The sequence below is a fragment of the Physeter macrocephalus genome, chromosome 16, assembly GCF_002837175.3.
Source record: "Physeter macrocephalus isolate SW-GA chromosome 16, ASM283717v5, whole genome shotgun sequence".
Taxonomy (NCBI): domain Eukaryota; kingdom Metazoa; phylum Chordata; class Mammalia; order Artiodactyla; family Physeteridae; genus Physeter; species Physeter macrocephalus.
The window spans coordinates 97,516,831-97,533,784 of NC_041229.1; the positions used below are offsets into that span (position 1 = coordinate 97,516,831).

A 16,954-nucleotide genomic window follows, 5' to 3' on the forward strand; every position below is an offset into this window, starting at 1 on the left:
GTTGCCTATCTCTACTTCATTTAGTTGTTTTTCTGGGGTTTTATCTTGTTCCTTCATCGGGTACAAAGTCCTCTGCCTTTTCATTTTGTCTGTCTTTCTATGAATATGGTTTTCCTTCCACGAGCTGCAGAATTGTACTTCTTCTTCGTTATAGGCCCCTTTATGAATCAGATGAAAATTTAGTCCCCTCTCCTCCAGAAAAATGTCCACACACACAAATGGAATTTTGCATACAATCCCAAGAGGTTCATGAAGACCATTCATAGGCTTCATAAATCAGCATCTCTGAATCCTTGATCTAACCTAGTCCCCTTAATTCACAGATAAGAAAACAAACCCAGAGAGAGGAAGTGACTTGTCCAAGGTCACACAGTTTAGGAGAATGGATTAAAACTCAAGTTTTCTGATTTCCAGTCAAATAGCCCTTAAAATAGTTTATTTCTCACAGGCTACTCAAGCTGCATTGCTTAACTGTATTCAGTGGCCCCAAAATACTTTCAATTAAGAGATTTCTAGCAAAGGAAACCTTTTCACATTGGTGGGGTTGAATGGGACATGGCTAATTGGCAAAATTCTGCATATTAGTGGGACTTTTTGAGTGTTTTGTTTTACTATGCCCCTTACTCTCCTTTCAAACTAGCCAGACCATTGTGATTTCAGAATGTAAATCCCGGGCTTATTAAATATTGGCAAGTAGAACAAAAATCCCTTAAATTCATCTTTTGCTTTTCTTCCCACTTGTTCAAGTATTTCTATATTCGTTGTGCCTGCAAGCATCCGATGTAGGAAGGATTGATGGAGAAGATATTATTTCACTTTTTATGGTGAGAAATAAACCCAGGAAGGGTAAGGATTACACCAAAAGTACATGGTAGAGCCAAGAGCTGAGCCCTGGTTTCTTGACCCCCAGCTTCTGCATGTTTTCTGCCAGATGATTCTGTGGTCCCCACACCTTGGTTCCTAACTACAGATGCAAAAAGAATAGATGTGTAGATGGATAGATAGATGGATACATGGGTGTACCTCAGACCAAATAAATCAGAATCTCTGAAAATGAGGCCAGGTTTGGGAACCACTGCTGCACCCTGTGTTGGCAGAAGCAAACCTAAATCCAGGTGAGTGGACTATTTTTCCTATCTGGGAGGGCAGTTTTGTGTAATGGAGTGAGGTGGGCATTTTTTTGTTTGAGTTTGAGCTTTTGAGTCAGCTATACTTGTATTCAAATTTGATATTTGACCCCTTGCTAGTATTCTCTTCTAGGATTATATATGAGGAGAAATAAAATAATACATGTAAAGATAAATGTATGTAGTCGGGCCTAATAAATGTTACTTTTCTTCCTTCTGCTGTCTATATCATCTCTGAACTCACAGACCTGGGAAGCAGGAATTCCTGGGTTCTTCTCTCTCCTGTGGTTGGGAGGCTGGGGAGGAGTCACTTGAGCAGCATGCAAGATGACCCCCACACTTTGCAGCCTTCCAGAATGGTGATAGAGGAAGCAAGAAGCCGTTGCCCCAGTCCATCCCTGCAAACTGTGCCTTGTGGCCTGCCTCATGGGAGTGCCATCCAGTAGTGCGTATAACTGTGGGCTGGTGAATGCTCCTATCTTTGCTTCAAGATTCCCTTTGCTGCAAGGAGAAGCCTCTGGAGGTTCTGGGGGTCAGAAGTGTGACCTGGAAGACCCTAAAAGGAGTTCCCAGGCATGTTGCCTCTTCTAGGAGCCAAGAAAACATAGGAAAGGCCCCATGGAACTGGGAGGCTTTGCACCTAACACCTCCAGTGGGCTGGTGGGACTGCACAGTGGGGGCCGGGGGGGTGTCTGGCAAAGTGAGACATGTGATTCCCACTGCAGATCACCTGACTACTTGCCCTGGTTTGGGGAAGAAGTCCCAGTCATTAATCTCTAGAACCTTTGTGGAGATACCACCAACAGGTTTTGATCTTCACCCCTTTTGCTCTCCCTTCCCATCTTCATGCAGGGGAGGCTCCTGAACCCCTGTAACCTGAAGGGGTAACTCTGGCAGTAATGCTTCCTCCTCCCTTACTTGAGATTAGGCTGAGGCTGAATCCCTCGTGTGGGGGAGATGGTGCCCTAAGCTGCTTGTTCAGCTGCTGGCTCTAGCCTGGGTCAGAGGGCTCCCGATGCGGCCTGTGTGTAGTGCTGGGTCCTGGCCTGTGGGGAGACTAGGGTGTCAGGAGAGGGAGTTGAGGATCAGGAGTGAATGGGTCTTCTCCCAACTCCCAGAAGATAGATCATCAGACCCCAGACCAATGTTCCATCCCAAGTTCCTTGAACCAAGTGTTTCAGTGACATCGCTGACTCTGCCTCTGTGCTGGAGCTTCTGGGGATGGGGAAAGGTGGAGGAGGGAGCCGGAGCGATGATGTGGGTGCTAAGACAGGACAGTTCTAGTTTCCCAGGGGCTACGGTCCCTACGGTTTTTACTTTCCCAGGACAGCTGGGGCCTTGTGAAAATCAGGGAGGGAACATAAGCAAGAGGAATGGAGAACCTTGTGCTCATGACTCAGAGATGCCCGGACCAGGGTGGGGGCCTTGTGAGGGGATGACCTTGTGATGAGAGGGAACAAGAGCAAAAGCTGGAGGCAGAACTTTGAGATGGGGGTGTCAGAGGGGCTTTTCTGAAATGTGAAAATGAATACATGGACAGATTTTGCAACACCATCCAGCCTGCTGTCTTCTCAAGTTTTGCTCCCTAACCTCCCCCTGTTCCTCCTGCCCCACCCTGTGCTTCCTCCCATCTTTCACCAAGCTCCTTTCTATTTCTGTTTTCCCTGTCCTTCTCCCATCCTGTTCCCCCACACCCCTTGTCCACTCTTTCCTTACTCCCTCTCTTCTCTTCCCTGGTGTCCTGTTCATCTCTGTCTCAGTGCCTCTGGCTGCCTGCCCTGGCCCCCTGTCCTTCTGTGCTTTCATGTGGAGCCCATGGGAACTGGAGTTCACAGCAAAACAGGAAGAGCCTGTGAGCAGGAAACTGGGAGTGGGGCAGGGGGGGAACAACCAGCAGTAACCTCAGCTCCTTGCCTCCCACATCTGGACTGAAGCATCCCCAGGGCCCCTTGCCTCTCCCACTGCAGCCCACCAGCCCCAGCTTCGTCCATCTCACTTCACTGTCCAGCAGACCTAAGAGGCAACAAGATGAGTATCCTGGACTCTGACACAGGAGAAAGAAAGAGGACAGGGACTTGAGTGAGGACATCTGGATTCTGATCCCAGCTTGGCCACTGACTGTGTGTGGTCTTGGAAAAGACTCTCCCATGAGCTCAGTGTTATTGTACCCTCCCTCCCTCCTGGGGCTGCTCTAAGGACCAGAAGAGATAGTGAGGGGTTTGTATATGGAAATAAGCACAGGAAGGTTAACAGTGTACAGATTCAAGGTGATGGGAAGACTGAAAGGATAGCTGAAAGGATTGGGAGTTTAATTACTGCTTCCATTTCTAGTACTCTTACTGTGTGCTCTGATACATTGTTTAATTCTCACGACAACCTTATGTGGCAAAAACCATTATTATTATACCTGTTTTAAAGATAGAGAAACAGAGGTTCAGAGACATTAAGTAACTTGCTTAATCAAGATCACACAGCAAATAAGAGGCAGAGGCAAGGCTTGGATTTGAACCCAAAATCTGAGCTCAGAGCCCAAGCACTAAAGCAATGATGAAATTGACTAGAGCCAACAAGTATAGGATAGAAGAGGATGATACTATTTTTCTTGTTTACTTATTCATTTAACAAACAACCACAGTACCTACTCTGTTTCTACTTTATGGCAGGCCCTGTTTCAGGGGAGATAAAATCAGTAAAACGAGGTGTCTGCCTTCAGGGATGGACCTCATGTTCAGGCGAGAAGGCACGTCTACAGTCTCAGTAGATGCTGGACAGAGTCTGCCCTCACTTCTGAAGGAACCCTTCCCCAGATGAGGAAACCTGAATACCCTCTCAGGTCCATCCTGGACTGGCACCCAGATATACCGTCTCCCGTCCCAGACCATCTATTGCTGTAGCTACTTCTTTCCACCCCCAACCCCACGCCGCCCCCGCTCCGGCCTTTTCCCTTCTCTGGCCCCCGCAGGGCACCCACGTTCAGAGACTCCCTGAAAGGCCCAGCACCTGCCTGTCTCCACCCCTGTAGTTCTATCAGCTTGGCTGAGGCCTGGGGCTAGTGGGGAGAGCTTCTTGGCCCCTTTCCAGAGGTACAGGAGGAGGAGGGAGGCCGGGAAAGCAAGCTGGGGCTCGGTGTCGCAATTCCGGGCCAGGCCGGGACCTTTGCTCCGCGAGGTGTCTGTGGAAGGGAGGAAACGACTCTGGAGGCTGACGGGAGTGGGGTGGGGGCGCCTGGGAGGTGCCTGTAAGAGCAGCTCAGAGCCGCCAGGGTGAGGAGAGGAAGGGGAGAGCCGGGCAGATCTGCAGGAAAATGCGGCCTTGGGGCTTGGGGGTAGGGGCCAGGGGTGGTGCCGGGCCGAGGGGGTGGCCGACCGGCAGGGGGCGGAGTCAGCGCGGTGGGGAAGCGGCCCGTGGGCGGGGGCGACGAGGCCAGGGCTTCGGTCGGTCGGCTCCCGGCTCCCGGCCCCTCTCTCTCCGCTCCGGCTCCCCGGCCGCTGAGGCCTGTGGACCAGGGACTGCACCATCCTCCTCTCCCAGCAAGGGGGCTCCAGAGACTGCCTCAGCCAGAGTCTGGCGGCCTGGGCACTCGGTGGGTCTGCTCCTCAGCGCTGGCCTGGGGCTCTGCCTGTGTGTCTGGGGCGCGGGTGGGGGCGGGGGCAGCGGGGTGTCCTGTGGATTTAGAAAGGGGTCTCTGGGGAGAAGTGAGAGGATGATGGTGACGGAAGCTCGGACAGCGACAGCATTCTGTTTATGTCCCAGGATAACTTCTGAGGGGGTCAGGGGCAGGAGGTCCTGTATGTGAACTGGGGTGGCTTCTGGAGGCAAGAGTTTTGTCTTGGGACCCTGGAAGGTGGCAGGAGTGAGGTTGTCTAACCAGCAGTGTGTTTCACTGGGTGGAGGGAGCCTCGATCACATGTCCTGGTTCTGCCCAACTTTGGCGGTCCCCAGTGCTAGAGTGAGGGGGAAGGGGCTCTGACAGAAGCGGGGCAGTTGTGCCCAAAGATTCCCTGATGGCCTGGAGGGGGTCCTGGGGAGAAAAGGTGGCATGGTAGCCAAGAAATCAGACTTCGATGTCAGAGAGACCAGAGTCGGAGTCTTGGCTCTACCACTGCCTAACTGAGTGCCCATAGGCTATTTTCTTAATGTCTTTGAACCCCAGTTTCCTCACCTGTAAATTGGGCTTGAGAATAGCCCTGACCTCACAGGGATATTGTGAGGAAGGCACGGAAAGCCTTAGCACAGGCTGACACATATATGGCAAGTAAATGTTAGCTGATATGTGAGTACAGGTAAAAAGCAGGATCAGGAGGGGAGGGAACCCAGTTTGGGAAGAGTGTAACCTGGATCATTCCTGCAGGACAGTCCCTTGGTAATGTCCAGGGCTCCAGGAAGAGATGTCTTTGTGGCTGGAGGCCCCTGTGCCTGATGTTTCTCCTGGTAAGCTTCTTCACTCCAGCCCTCTTCCCTGGGCCCAGGCCCCGACTCCTCTCCTCCCGCGGGAATCGGCCTCCTTCACTACCTACCTTCTGCCCTTCCCTGGAGAGCAGTCCAGAGCTGCTCTTGGTGTTGCTTGCCTCCTTCTGCCCAGACTATCTCTGCCCTGGTTCTGGTGCCTGGCCCTTGCAGATACCCGTCCGTCCTTCTCAATCCGGGCTTGCTGCTGGGGAGGCTTGGCATGTCCAGTGCTTATCCAGCTTGGCTTTCAAGAGTTCTGTCTGATCTCTGAGATGGATGCACTTCAGCCCTGCAAGGGGACAAAGGTTAACATCCTTATTTAAGGTATTGAGGTTCAGGGGACTACAAGTGATTAGCCCTAGAGCCCACACAAATCGCAGGGTCCCAAAGCCAGAGCTGACGTTTTACTGCCCTCTATGGGTGGAGATAAGTTTGCAGTTTCCCAGGAGAATGCTGGGGACCTAAGACCCCCTTGTGCCTCTCTTTCGGGGTTCACACTGTGCAGTGGAGCTGTGGGAGCCAGATGCACAAGATGCAAGCAGCCAGCCTCTGGGAAGCAGCAACTGTATCCTCAGGGAAGAATCTAGCACACCCCAATCTACTGGGGGCACTTCGAGGGTGGGGCTGGAGGCAACAGACCCCACAGCCCTGCTCCCCGGGGTGGAGGCCCCTCCAGAGTCCACAGGTGAGGAACTGCTGGATTTGGAGGAGGTAAGGGCTCCCTGGATCCGGGAGGGGTAACTTCAGGGCTCTTTACCTTATAAGATCATGGCTAAGTCCAAAGGCTTTGGAGTCAACTAGACCTAAGTGATCTGAGTGTAAATTTTGTTTCTTAGGCCTTTCTGAGCCTCAGTTTCCTTATTTGTAAAATGGAAATAACAAGAGTACCTATCCCTTATGGTTGTAAGGATCAGTGCATATAAAGGGCTCAGACAGTACCTAGGACATAATAGCACTTTGCATACGAGAGCTACTTTCTTAGAATAGAGAGACTAGATAGACTTTGTACAGTGAAGTAAATGAAGGTCACTGAGTGCTCAGGGCAGGGGCTAGCTGGGCACCAAGCCTTTTCCCTGAAGAAGAACATTAAGGCTCTTTCCTGTACCCAGAGCTTCGTCCACAGAAGCGGAAAAAGGGGCCAGCCCCCAAAATGCTGGGGAATGAGCTGTGCAGTGTGTGTGGGGACAAGGCTTCCGGCTTCCACTACAACGTGCTGAGCTGCGAGGGCTGCAAGGGATTCTTCCGCCGCAGTGTCATCAAAGGGGCGCGCTATGTCTGCCACAGTGGGGGCCACTGCCCCATGGACACCTACATGCGTCGCAAGTGCCAGGAGTGCCGCCTTCGCAAATGCCGCCAGGCCGGCATGCGGGAGGAGTGTGAGTGTCTGGGGACTGGAGCTGGGGGAGGGGGGTGGTTAGGCCGATGGGGAAGAGGGCATGTCTGGGTGCCAGGGTCTGGGGGCAGAAAGGCAGCTGAGCCTGTGGGCCTTCCTACACGGTCCCTAAGTGTGGATTAAAATCTCTTCCGTGTCTTTACCTAACACTCTGCTTTTCTGGAGCCTCAAACTACGCCTCTGCCCCATCCCCACTTCCTGTCTCCCCCTCTTCTCCCCTCCTCACATCTGGCTCTGTTCTCAGGTGTTCTGTCAGAAGAACAGATCCGTGTGAAGAAACTGAAGCGGCAAGAGGAGGAACAGGCTCAGGCCACATCCGTGCCCCCGAGGGCTTCCTCTCCGCCCCAAGTCCTGCCCCAGCTCAGCCCTGAGCAGCTGGGCATGATTGAGAAGCTGGTGGCTGCCCAGCAGCAGTGTAACAGACGTTCCTTCTCAGACCGGCTTCGAGTCACGGTACCTGAGGGGCCTGGGGAGAGGTCGCTGTGCCCAGAGCACCAGCTGGCTTCTCGATGCCTGACTCAGAGTGGTTTGTTTCTTTCCTCCTTGCCTTTCGGGGTAGCCTTGGCCCATGGCACCAGATCCCCAGAGTCGGGAGGCCCGTCAGCAACGCTTTGCCCACTTCACGGAGCTGGCCATTGTCTCTGTGCAGGAGATCGTTGATTTTGCCAAACAGCTGCCGGGCTTCCTGCAGCTCAGCCGGGAGGACCAGATTGCCCTCCTGAAGACCTCTGCAATTGAGGTGGCTGGCAAGGCCAAGGGTGAAGGGAGGACCAGAGCGGGATGTCTGTGGGAGGGGCCCCCAGCCAGCCAGCTGGGAAGCCACATGCACTGGGAAGTAGGGATGAGGGGCTCGACCTTCCCTTGAAGGTGCCCTGGGCCAAGACCAGCCCAATATTTGTGTGCAGGTGATGCTTCTGGAGACATCTCGGAGGTACAACCCTGGAAGTGAGAGTATCACCTTCCTCAAGGATTTCAGTTATAACCGGGAAGACTTTGCCAAAGCAGGTGAGAACTGAGATCACAAAGGGACTGGGTTGGATGAACAGATGCATTTTGTCATGGGGTCCAGAGTGACTACAGAGCTACAGGCCCAGGGTTTGAGTGGCTACAAAGGGAAGGATCCACTTGTTTTTCCAAGACAGAAATTTGGAATGCTGATAGGTCTCCCTTAACTGCCCCAGATAGATTCCTGTCCTCTGTTGCATTAGGCCAGTGGTTCTCAAACTGTGTTCCCAGGAACCTGAGGGGGGTTTCCATGGAAGTGTCACCTTAGAGGAAAAACGTCCTTCACCCTAACTTTAGCCAAACCAGAAGCTCCATTTAAATCTGCGTTACATACTGTGCTTCTGCATAATATTTTGCTTGAAGAAAAGACTTTACAGCTAGGAAAAAAAACTTGAAAACCTCACCAAGCCTTTTAGTAGTCAAAACTGAAAAATCTTTCTCAGATGTGCTCTTTAATGATCATGTGGACTGACTTCCTCCTCTTCAGCTGTGCTTTCTGAGTAGCCATGGCATTGGCATTAAAACATGGCAGATGTGCCCAGATGAGGCAGTTTTACAATAAGAGTGAACACTTCTATCCCCATCTTGGAGTATCTTGGAGTACTTTCTCCAAGAATTAGTTCACGATGCTGTTCTCTATCTGACATTTGCTTGCAGGCTAAGCAGTTTTGGTTTCCTCATATTCAGTGGCTGGTTTGTGTTGTGGGAGGAGGGCTGGGAAAGGATGGAAGGTGGAAGGTGTTTCGGAGGGACAGGACTGAGGCTGAACAAGAGACTGGGTGGTTTAACACCTGAGTGAGTAGGTCTGTAAAATATGGCTGATGCTGACTCCATTCTCGGGTTTGGAGAATACTGGTTTCCAGTGCAGAGCTCACAGAGGTTTCCGGTGACTCAGGCCAGCTCTTGTCCCATCACAGGCCACCCAGTGAGCTTTCTAGGTAGGCCTCCCTTCACTATAGGGTACGGCAGGGCTGTGTTGACACCTCTTGCCTTCTGTAGTGCCCCGTGTGCTGCCTGAATGTATAGGCACCTAATAGGAGTGATGTAATGACTTTTTCCAGCTTTAAAAGCCCAGCCCTGCCCCCTTTCTCTACCCAATCACCTTTTCCCCAGATGGTTATTATCCCAGTCCTTCTTAACCACGGCCTTCTCCTTCATAACATCCTCCTTTCTGAACTCTTCCCTGTTCTCATGTCTGCGTGTTCCTTCAGCACATGCGGACTTGTGCTGTCTGAATCTGTATCTATTTATAGATTCATTTATATAAGCAGTTTTTATGTCATCATGTTTGTTTTTCATTTCTCACTTTCTCAGTGAGGGAAGAAGAGACAGGGCTGCTCTTTGGGCAGGTCTCCCTCCTCCATTACTTCCACTACCATATGCTGCTCGCGTGGGTGACTAACGATGTGAACCGATCACATTGGGGGCGTCCACTCAGCGAGCAGTAGCCGACCCTTGCAAGGGGCGTAACTCTAGAACTTTCTCGTCCTCACTGTACGAAGGGGCTGTTCGGCACAATTCAAGGCTGGACACCTCACCAAGAAATGCTTTCTAAATGGGGCTTGTCCATTAAATGGATCAACACACACTTGATAAACATCAGGGTGAAAGCACAGGAAGTGACTAATAAAGAAGCCTGGAATGGAAGAGTTAGCAGATGTTTGCTAAAAGACATCTGAGAAAACTAGGGGATGGTGTGGGGTGGGGAGACTTTGATGGTGTGTTTGGGAGAAGTGTTCTTTAGATGTCACCACTTCAGGTCATGGTTTGTTGAACTTCGGTCTCCTCAGTAAGAAGGCTGATTCTATTTTTAAATTTTATTATTTATTTAACAAACACTTACATGGAGTTACCATATGTGCCACTCATTATTCTAAGGACCCATTATGAGGTAGGTGCTATTATTATCTCCATTCTAGAGATGGGAAAACCAAGGCCCAGAGAGCTTAAATAACTTACTCAAGGTCACACAGCCTAGTAAGTGGTAGAGCTAGGACTCAAACCCAGGGAGTCTGACACCAGAGTCCACACCCTCAACCACATTGCTTTGTTTCCCCTGTGATGTGAAACAAGAAATGTATCGCTGGTATTCAGATAAGTAAGGCCAATTGCCAGTGAAGCAGTCTTTTTATAAACAAACATAAGGGTTGCTTCTATTTCTAGTAATGTGGGGCCCTCAAGCATTCTAAGAAGAATTCTAACAGAATTATTGTCATTTAATTCAGCACGTTCTGTATGCTGGGTGCCGTGCAAAGTGGTCTGTATGCTTTACCATTTAACCATCACAACAGTTTTATAAGCTCAGATATGATTCCCGCCTCACAGATGAGGCTTAGAGAGGTTAAGAAACTTACCCAAGGTTATACAGCAGAGCCCTGGAGACTTCCTACTGAGTTCCTGGTAGTCTCCTCAGTTGAGCAGTGCTGCCCATGCCACACAACCCAGCCTCTCTTCTTCCTCCCTAGGGCTGCAGGTGGAGTTCATCAACCCCATCTTTGAGTTCTCCAGAGCCATGAATGAGCTGCAACTAAATGATGCTGAGTTTGCCTTGCTCATTGCCATCAGCATCTTCTCTGCAGGTGTGGAGGAGGGGCAAGAGGGAAAATGAGCAAGAGACTCACACCAAAGAGGGCTGCAGGCCCCATAGGGCAAGAATCGTGGGGGTGGAGGCCCTTGTTGTGTTACTTTGGGATGGGAGAGGTTGGGTAGGGCATGTCCCTATTTTTCGGTTGTGATTTGGGGTATGGAAATAAGACCCTGGCCAGACCTGCTACTCAACTCTGTTGGTGACCTATAGACCGGCCCAACGTGCAGGACCAGCTCCAGGTAGAGAGGCTGCAACACACATATGTGGAGGCCCTGCATGCCTACGTCTCCATCCACCACCCCCATGTGAGTCTCCCCACTGTGCCCTCTTTCTCCTCTCCACAGGCTCATCCCCTGACACATCTACTTTCCCTTCAAGAATCCCTCCCTGACTACATCGTGCACAGACAATTCTCTACCTCTCCCACAAACCCCCCACCCTTGCCCCACTTCCCTGGGGAGAGACAAAGGCTGTACTTGTCCTTCTTTCCCAGGACCGACTGATGTTCCCACGGATGCTAATGAAACTGGTGAACCTCCGGACACTGAGCAGCGTCCATTCAGAGCAAGTGTTTGCACTGCGCCTGCAGGATAAAAAGCTTCCCCCGCTGCTCTCTGAGATCTGGGATGTGCACGAGTGACTGATCTTCCCCTGCGTCTTCTGTTTTCTGAGCTGGATGGCTGAGGCTGGTGGCTGCCTCCTAGAGGTGGAACCGACTGAGGACAAACATTCCTGAGGGCTGGGCAAAGGAGATCCTCAAGTGGCATTAAAGGAGAGTCAAAGGGTTGGGAGTTTTGTGGCTGCTGGGTAGTAGGGATCCTGCTAAAACGGTGCTCCACGTGAAGACTGTACTAACCCGGCCCAATGGATGAACCTGGGGGCCACTTTGCACAAGGTTCTCCAGGGCCCTGCCCATCCTGCCTCTACCACTTCCTGTTTTCCCCACAGGGCCCCAAGAGAAATTGTCCACTGTCACTCTGCGGCTTGGCCATAAATGCCTCCGGGCTGCCTCACCGATAGGCCTGGCACTGTTTGTACAGGAAGGCCAAAATGAATTCAGAATGAGAGAAACCAATTTTTGGAATGGGGGTGGGGCCCGACAACACAGGAGGGAAGCTTGTGTCCTTGCGGGTCCGTTTCCAGACTCCGAGGAGGGAGACAAGTCACAAGTGACAGCCTTGGCAGTGAGTGGGGACCTCCTTTTACCAGTCCCATTGCGATGTAAGGGTCAATGAAGTGCTGAGGCTGGGACGCGCCCTTGCCCCCCTTCAATGATCCCGGTGGGATCGTGTTGCCTTTCTGTGAGGGAGGGGGTGTTGGATTTTCGGAAGTAACGCCTCAGTCGTGCACCTGTGTTCGTGCGCGCGGGTATAACGCCTTGGTTTTTCCGTTGATACTTAAGAAGGTACAACAACCCCTCCTGTTGGCCCGCAGGCCCTGTGGGACAGCGAGAAAAGTCCCCTGAGGCCCGGGGGAGGCTGCGGTGTCCCGGGTTTAGCCTAGCGGAAGGGCTGGACTCCCTCTCCCAGCGCGCACCGCGGCACCGCTCACGCCCCCTGCCTTGGAGCGCACCGGGTGGAGGAGATGCCGCGGCCGCGCCTTCCGGCTTCAAGTCCCCCCGCCGCCCCTGAATTGGTAGGCTCCACCGCCGCGGCCGCCGGCTTTCCTGCCCACGCGGCTGGGCACTTCCAAAGCGCAAGCGGGGGAGGGAGATGAGGTGAGGGGAACGGTGAGAAAGTCCTAGGGCAGCTTATCTTGAGACGTCGCTTCCAGATTCATCCGCAGTTCACCGAAATGGGCTCTATTTCCGTGTCGAATTAAAATGTTTGCGTAACCCAAACAAAAAGTATTCCTTTGGGTCCTCCCCTTGTCACGTAGGCGCTGGGCTGGCCCAGCGCGCCCCATCACGTTCCCACTCCCACACGCAAAGGTGTGTGCGTAGCCTTCTCTCTCGAGGTCGCTCCACCCTGCAGCGCTCGGGTTGGTGCAGCCCTGTCCCCCCGGGGGTGAATGGTCCGGCCCCTGGCTCCTCAGCCTCCCCCACTTTCACCGAGTCGGAGTGGTACACGGCCCGCGGTGCAGACGCGGAACTGGCGCGCGCTCCGAGCGGCGCCCGCGCCGAGGAGCGACTGACGCTCGGCTGCCGGGGGACGTCTGGCCGAACCTGGCCGGTCCCCCGAGGCTCGGGAGGTAGGAGGGTCCGGGCCGCTGGGGGCCCCGGAAGGGCGTTTGGGACGAGGCTCTCCGGGAGAAACGGACTCTGGAAGGAAACAGGAGCTCTAGGGCGAAGGGGCCTCTAAGGAGGCCCTAAAGGAGTGTGAGGGGTCGTAGGGTCTCGAGAGGGACAGCAGGGGTCGGTAGCGAAGAGGGTGAGGCTAGAGGTGCGGGCGTCCGGGCCTCCGAGGGGGTTCGGGCTGCGAGCTTAGGCGCAGCTCGCGGCTGCAGGGAGAGATTCCTGCGGGGCTGGCGGGCGGTCCTGGTTCCGGGGCGGGGGAGAACTGTCCAGCAGGTGAGGGGGCGGCCAGAGCTGTCCAGCTCGGGGGCCCGAGCCGTGCTAACCACATGGCGCGCGTGTGTGCATGTGTATGTGCGTGTGTGTATTTGTGTGCGCACACTCGCGCGCCTAATTTTTGGTTAGGGTTTGAAAAGCACGTTTGGTTCTTTAAAAAAAAATTTTTTTTTAATTTGGTGTTTCAAAATTGGCTTGTTGGAGAGTGGAGACACTGTTCAGTTTTTCCTGCAACTGCTTCCCTCCCCATCCTTGTGCACCTGTAAATTCGTCCACCTGTTCCTGCCCTCCCCTCTTCCCCTACCCTGCCTATTGCCTGCCTCTTTACTCTCATTCTTCCCCACGCAGGACCAGTCTGTACTGATGCGCCTGCAAGGTCACTGCCTGGGGAGGCGGTGGAGGGGAGAGAGCCTCCTGTTGTGCTCACGTCAGCAAAGATGTCATATCGCTCTCTGGTTCCTGTGGTTTTACTATGACATCCTGCCCCAAATGAGGGGCGAATCCAAAGGGTTGGTTAATGTGGCCATTTGTAAGCTGAAAAGACATAGATAATTTAAAGGGCTGCGGATGGAGTGGATGGTAGTTGTGTAAACTTCAGCAGATAGGTATGCTTTGAGCTTGATGCCTTTGGAATATAGGGGCTAGGAACGAGGAGCTATACGTTAGTAAATGTAGCTGAGGCAAGAGGCAGAGTGGGTGGATGTGAAGACAGAGTGTGAGTTATAGGTAATGCGAGAGAATTTAGAGTCTTCGTGAGGAGGGGAGAGGGGAAAGAATGGGAAGAAAAGCCTTGGTTATCTCTGCAATCTGAAAAACCAAAGGCAGTGGCTGTTGATGAGATATAAATTGAGACTAAAAATCCATCCTATCACTAGTGGCTAGAATAGTCACAAGATCTCTGGGTCCTTGTGGCTTTGGAGGGAGGTGAGCACTGTAGTGCATGATAATGATTTCAGTTTTATCAGGTGATTCTCAGTGGAGAGGGGGCTGGGATCCCACCAGGGATAGAGGCCTGATGCCTAATATATTAGAAGATGCTTCAGGTGTGATCTTTGAGATTTTTATTTGGAAAGGGCTCCTGGTTTTCAGCATAAACATAGATTTCAAGGCTTATCCTTGAGCTCTGGTCCTGTAAATTCTGTTTTATTTTAAGATACTTTGGCTCTCACTAGGCATTTTCCATATAATTCTTTAGAGAATGAATTATGCTTTTACCCATCTCCCATTTCATTTCTGTGTTTCCCTCCCCTTCTCATTCTGCTTGGGAGGAGCTGAACTCTGCTCTCTAACAGTTCATACTGCAGTGCCTCACGTTCTGCAGTATGCTTATGAGTCTGTAGCAGTGGAGAGGCCCAAAGGGCTTTTGGGGTGGTAGTGTTGCCTAGAAATGAGTAATTTGCAAGCTTGGGAACTTCGTTTTCGTTGTGTAGAAAGGAGATATCTCTATCAAAATCCAGAATTAAGACAAAGTGCAAACTAAAGGCACACGGGGGAGAAGATAACCTAACAATTAGTAGGTGCTGTCAGTGGAAGAGGTGTCTCTAGATTCAAGGAGAATGAATTATTATGGGCATTGGCCAACTCTGGAGTAGCAGCTGATAGCACTGTGCTGTCCCCAAGCAGGGGAGGGGCGGTGGCTCTGCTATAAATAGTGCTGGAGCCAGAGTTGCTATGGAGACAAAACTGAATCCTATTACCTGCAGGTCCTCTACTGGGAGCAAGAGAAAGGAGGGAGTATTTTGAGGATTTTGAGAGGCGTTGTAAATAGTTTTTTTTTTTTTAATAAGTAGAGAAAAAAGATAGAGATTCTCATCTAAATCAAATAGAGCCTTAAGCATACAGGGAGTGTGTACATTGTATGTATGGGAGTGCATGCAGCAGCAAAGAAGAGAGTGAGGGTGTGTGTAGTGTAATGGGATTCTCTCTGTGTGTATAGTGAACAAAGTCTTAGTGTGGCTACATGTGGAGCACAGAGGTGGAATACTGGAAGCACTGAAAGTAACCTTGTTATGGAGTGAAACATTTTATTTAGAGGAGTGTATGGAGACCCAACAGGAAATAAATTACAGTTAAGACATGTAAGCTTTTTCTAACTTTTGGACTATGGCTTAGAAATTCCTCTGAGCACCTCTCCCTGTCCTTGCAGGAATACTGTTATTTCTGCATCTAATTCTTAATCTCTGTAAGATGAAGAAGGACAAGGCCTCATCTGTGTATATTGTATTACTAATTCGAATCCTGGGACCAGAATATAAGTGGAAGACTGTGATTCAGCACCAAGGGCAGAGCTAGTAGCAGTAGCCACTGGGCCCCTTTCTTGCTTAAAGATGGGAGAAAAATGATTTAGATGAAGCAATTGGGGCATAGATATTCTTCATTTGAGAACGCATGGGGTAGAGTAGCCAGCTGTTGTTACTGTCTGAGTGCAATTAACTGTATAGACTATGTGGTAATTTCACATCGAGCTGAATGCAGAATGTTGGAACAGAGAATAATTAGGTTTCCACCTAGAGCTAGGAGTGCAGATTAGTTCTGATTAGAGAGTCTGGTTTGATCCTGATCTACCCTGGAGCAGTCCTGAAAGTGACTTAATTTTTGTTATCATAATAACTGAGTCCAGATTAGACTGACTAGGCCTGTTTTTCAGAAACAGAAACAGCCCCAGGGGTGAGGCTGGAAATGAGCTGGTTTGTAGGGACGGAGAGGTGAGCCATTATTTATCCTACTTCTTGACATTTGACTCTGTGAGCTCATAAGCCTGGACAGAGCTCTAGGCTAGGAAAAGTGTCATGTTCTCCTATCTTTAGTACTAAAATGGAAGATCTTCTGACCTATGTCCCTGGCTGGGATAAGCTGAGAAGGATGAGTCCCTTAGGCACAGCAATGGATCTTATCAGTACTTTTTTTCCCATTAGACTTGGATTTTCGGATAATATCAGAATTCCTCCTGGGAACACTGATTCCATGCTTGGTGCCTTGAAGTTTCTCTGAGATGAACTGATGAATCGGAACCATGGTGCAAAAGAAGAAGTCCTGTCCACGGTTACTTGACTACCTAGTGATCGTAGGGGCCAGGTAACCAAGAAGTGACTGATTTTTGTCTTGTCATCTGGGATAGGCACAAAATCTGTGATGATTTCCCTTCCCCATTTCCACGTTGCTTTGCATATCTCATTTCCCCCGCCCCCCGCCGTGGGGGCCCCCCCGGCACCATGCGGCACGTGGGATCTTAGTTCCCTGACCAGGGATTGAACCCTTGCCCCCTGCATTGGAAGCACAGAATCTTAACCACTGGACCACCGGGGAAGCCCTGCATATCTCATTCTTCTTCTGTTATTTCACCCTGATGGGAACCTTGCTGCCAGTAAGGGAAACAAAACAGGTAGATTGAGAGTGCTGGCCTGGAGGAACAGAAACAGAGCAAAACTCTGCTCTTAACTAGCATCTTTGTGATTTTGAACAAATATACTCTATACACTTCAGTTTCCTTATTTCGTACAAAGGAAAAGTACCTTGTGCTCCTTTCTCTCTCTACATATGCTCTTTTGGGAATTCATTAGCTAATACACCTTGAAAGATGCCAGTCATCTCAAGGTGTTAGTGATAATTTTATTGTCGCCATTTTCCTTTTATTTCAGGGTGGGCATCTTCATGGCAGCACAGACCTCATTTAGCCTACAGCTAAATGTGGCATGTTTTCCAGGGTCCTGCAGCTAGGTTTCTTTATCCAAAAGAGCATTTATTTCTTGACTGTGGTTAAAATCTGAAAGAGCGTTCTGTCCCTTCAGGCTGCTGAATTTGTCTCTCTATTCTCCAGGCACCCGAGCAGTGATAGCGTGGCCCAGACTCCAGAATTGCTACGGCGATACCCGTTAGAGGATCAC

At 51.0% G+C, this 16,954-nt stretch overlaps 1 protein-coding gene and 1 long non-coding RNA gene across 17 annotated transcripts in view; both read left to right on the forward strand.

The window, feature by feature from the left end:
- Positions 1–11,347, forward strand: part of NR1H3 (nuclear receptor subfamily 1 group H member 3) — a 25,976-nt gene extending 14,629 nt beyond the window's left edge. The window contains exons 2-13 of one of the 16 annotated variants that reach the window (XM_055091568.1): positions 748–824; positions 911–1,115; positions 1,374–1,572; positions 5,479–5,558; positions 6,082–6,261; positions 6,686–6,952; positions 7,214–7,422; positions 7,529–7,708; positions 7,875–7,974; positions 10,440–10,553; positions 10,772–10,866; positions 11,055–11,347. In XM_055091568.1, the coding sequence (XP_054947543.1) occupies positions 5,516–5,558; positions 6,082–6,261; positions 6,686–6,952; positions 7,214–7,422; positions 7,529–7,708; positions 7,875–7,974; positions 10,440–10,553; positions 10,772–10,866; positions 11,055–11,201 (1,335 nt within the window). In that variant the 5' untranslated portion in view covers positions 748–824; positions 911–1,115; positions 1,374–1,572; positions 5,479–5,515 and the 3' untranslated portion in view covers positions 11,202–11,347. Of the gene's footprint in view, positions 1–21; positions 1,116–1,373; positions 1,573–4,304; positions 4,391–4,531; positions 4,711–5,478; positions 5,882–6,081; positions 6,262–6,685; positions 6,953–7,213; positions 7,423–7,528; positions 7,709–7,874; positions 7,975–10,439; positions 10,554–10,771; positions 10,867–11,054 lie in introns of those variants that run through there. The other 15 variants (XM_055091569.1, XM_055091567.1, XM_055091570.1 and 12 more) reach the window with 15 other exon arrangements.
- Positions 11,348–11,795: 448 nt separating this feature from the next.
- Positions 11,796–16,954, forward strand: LOC114488003 (uncharacterized). Its single transcript, XR_008619599.1, has 3 exons — positions 11,796–12,751; positions 15,986–16,145; positions 16,888–16,954. It is a non-coding gene; the product is annotated as an uncharacterized lncRNA (long non-coding RNA).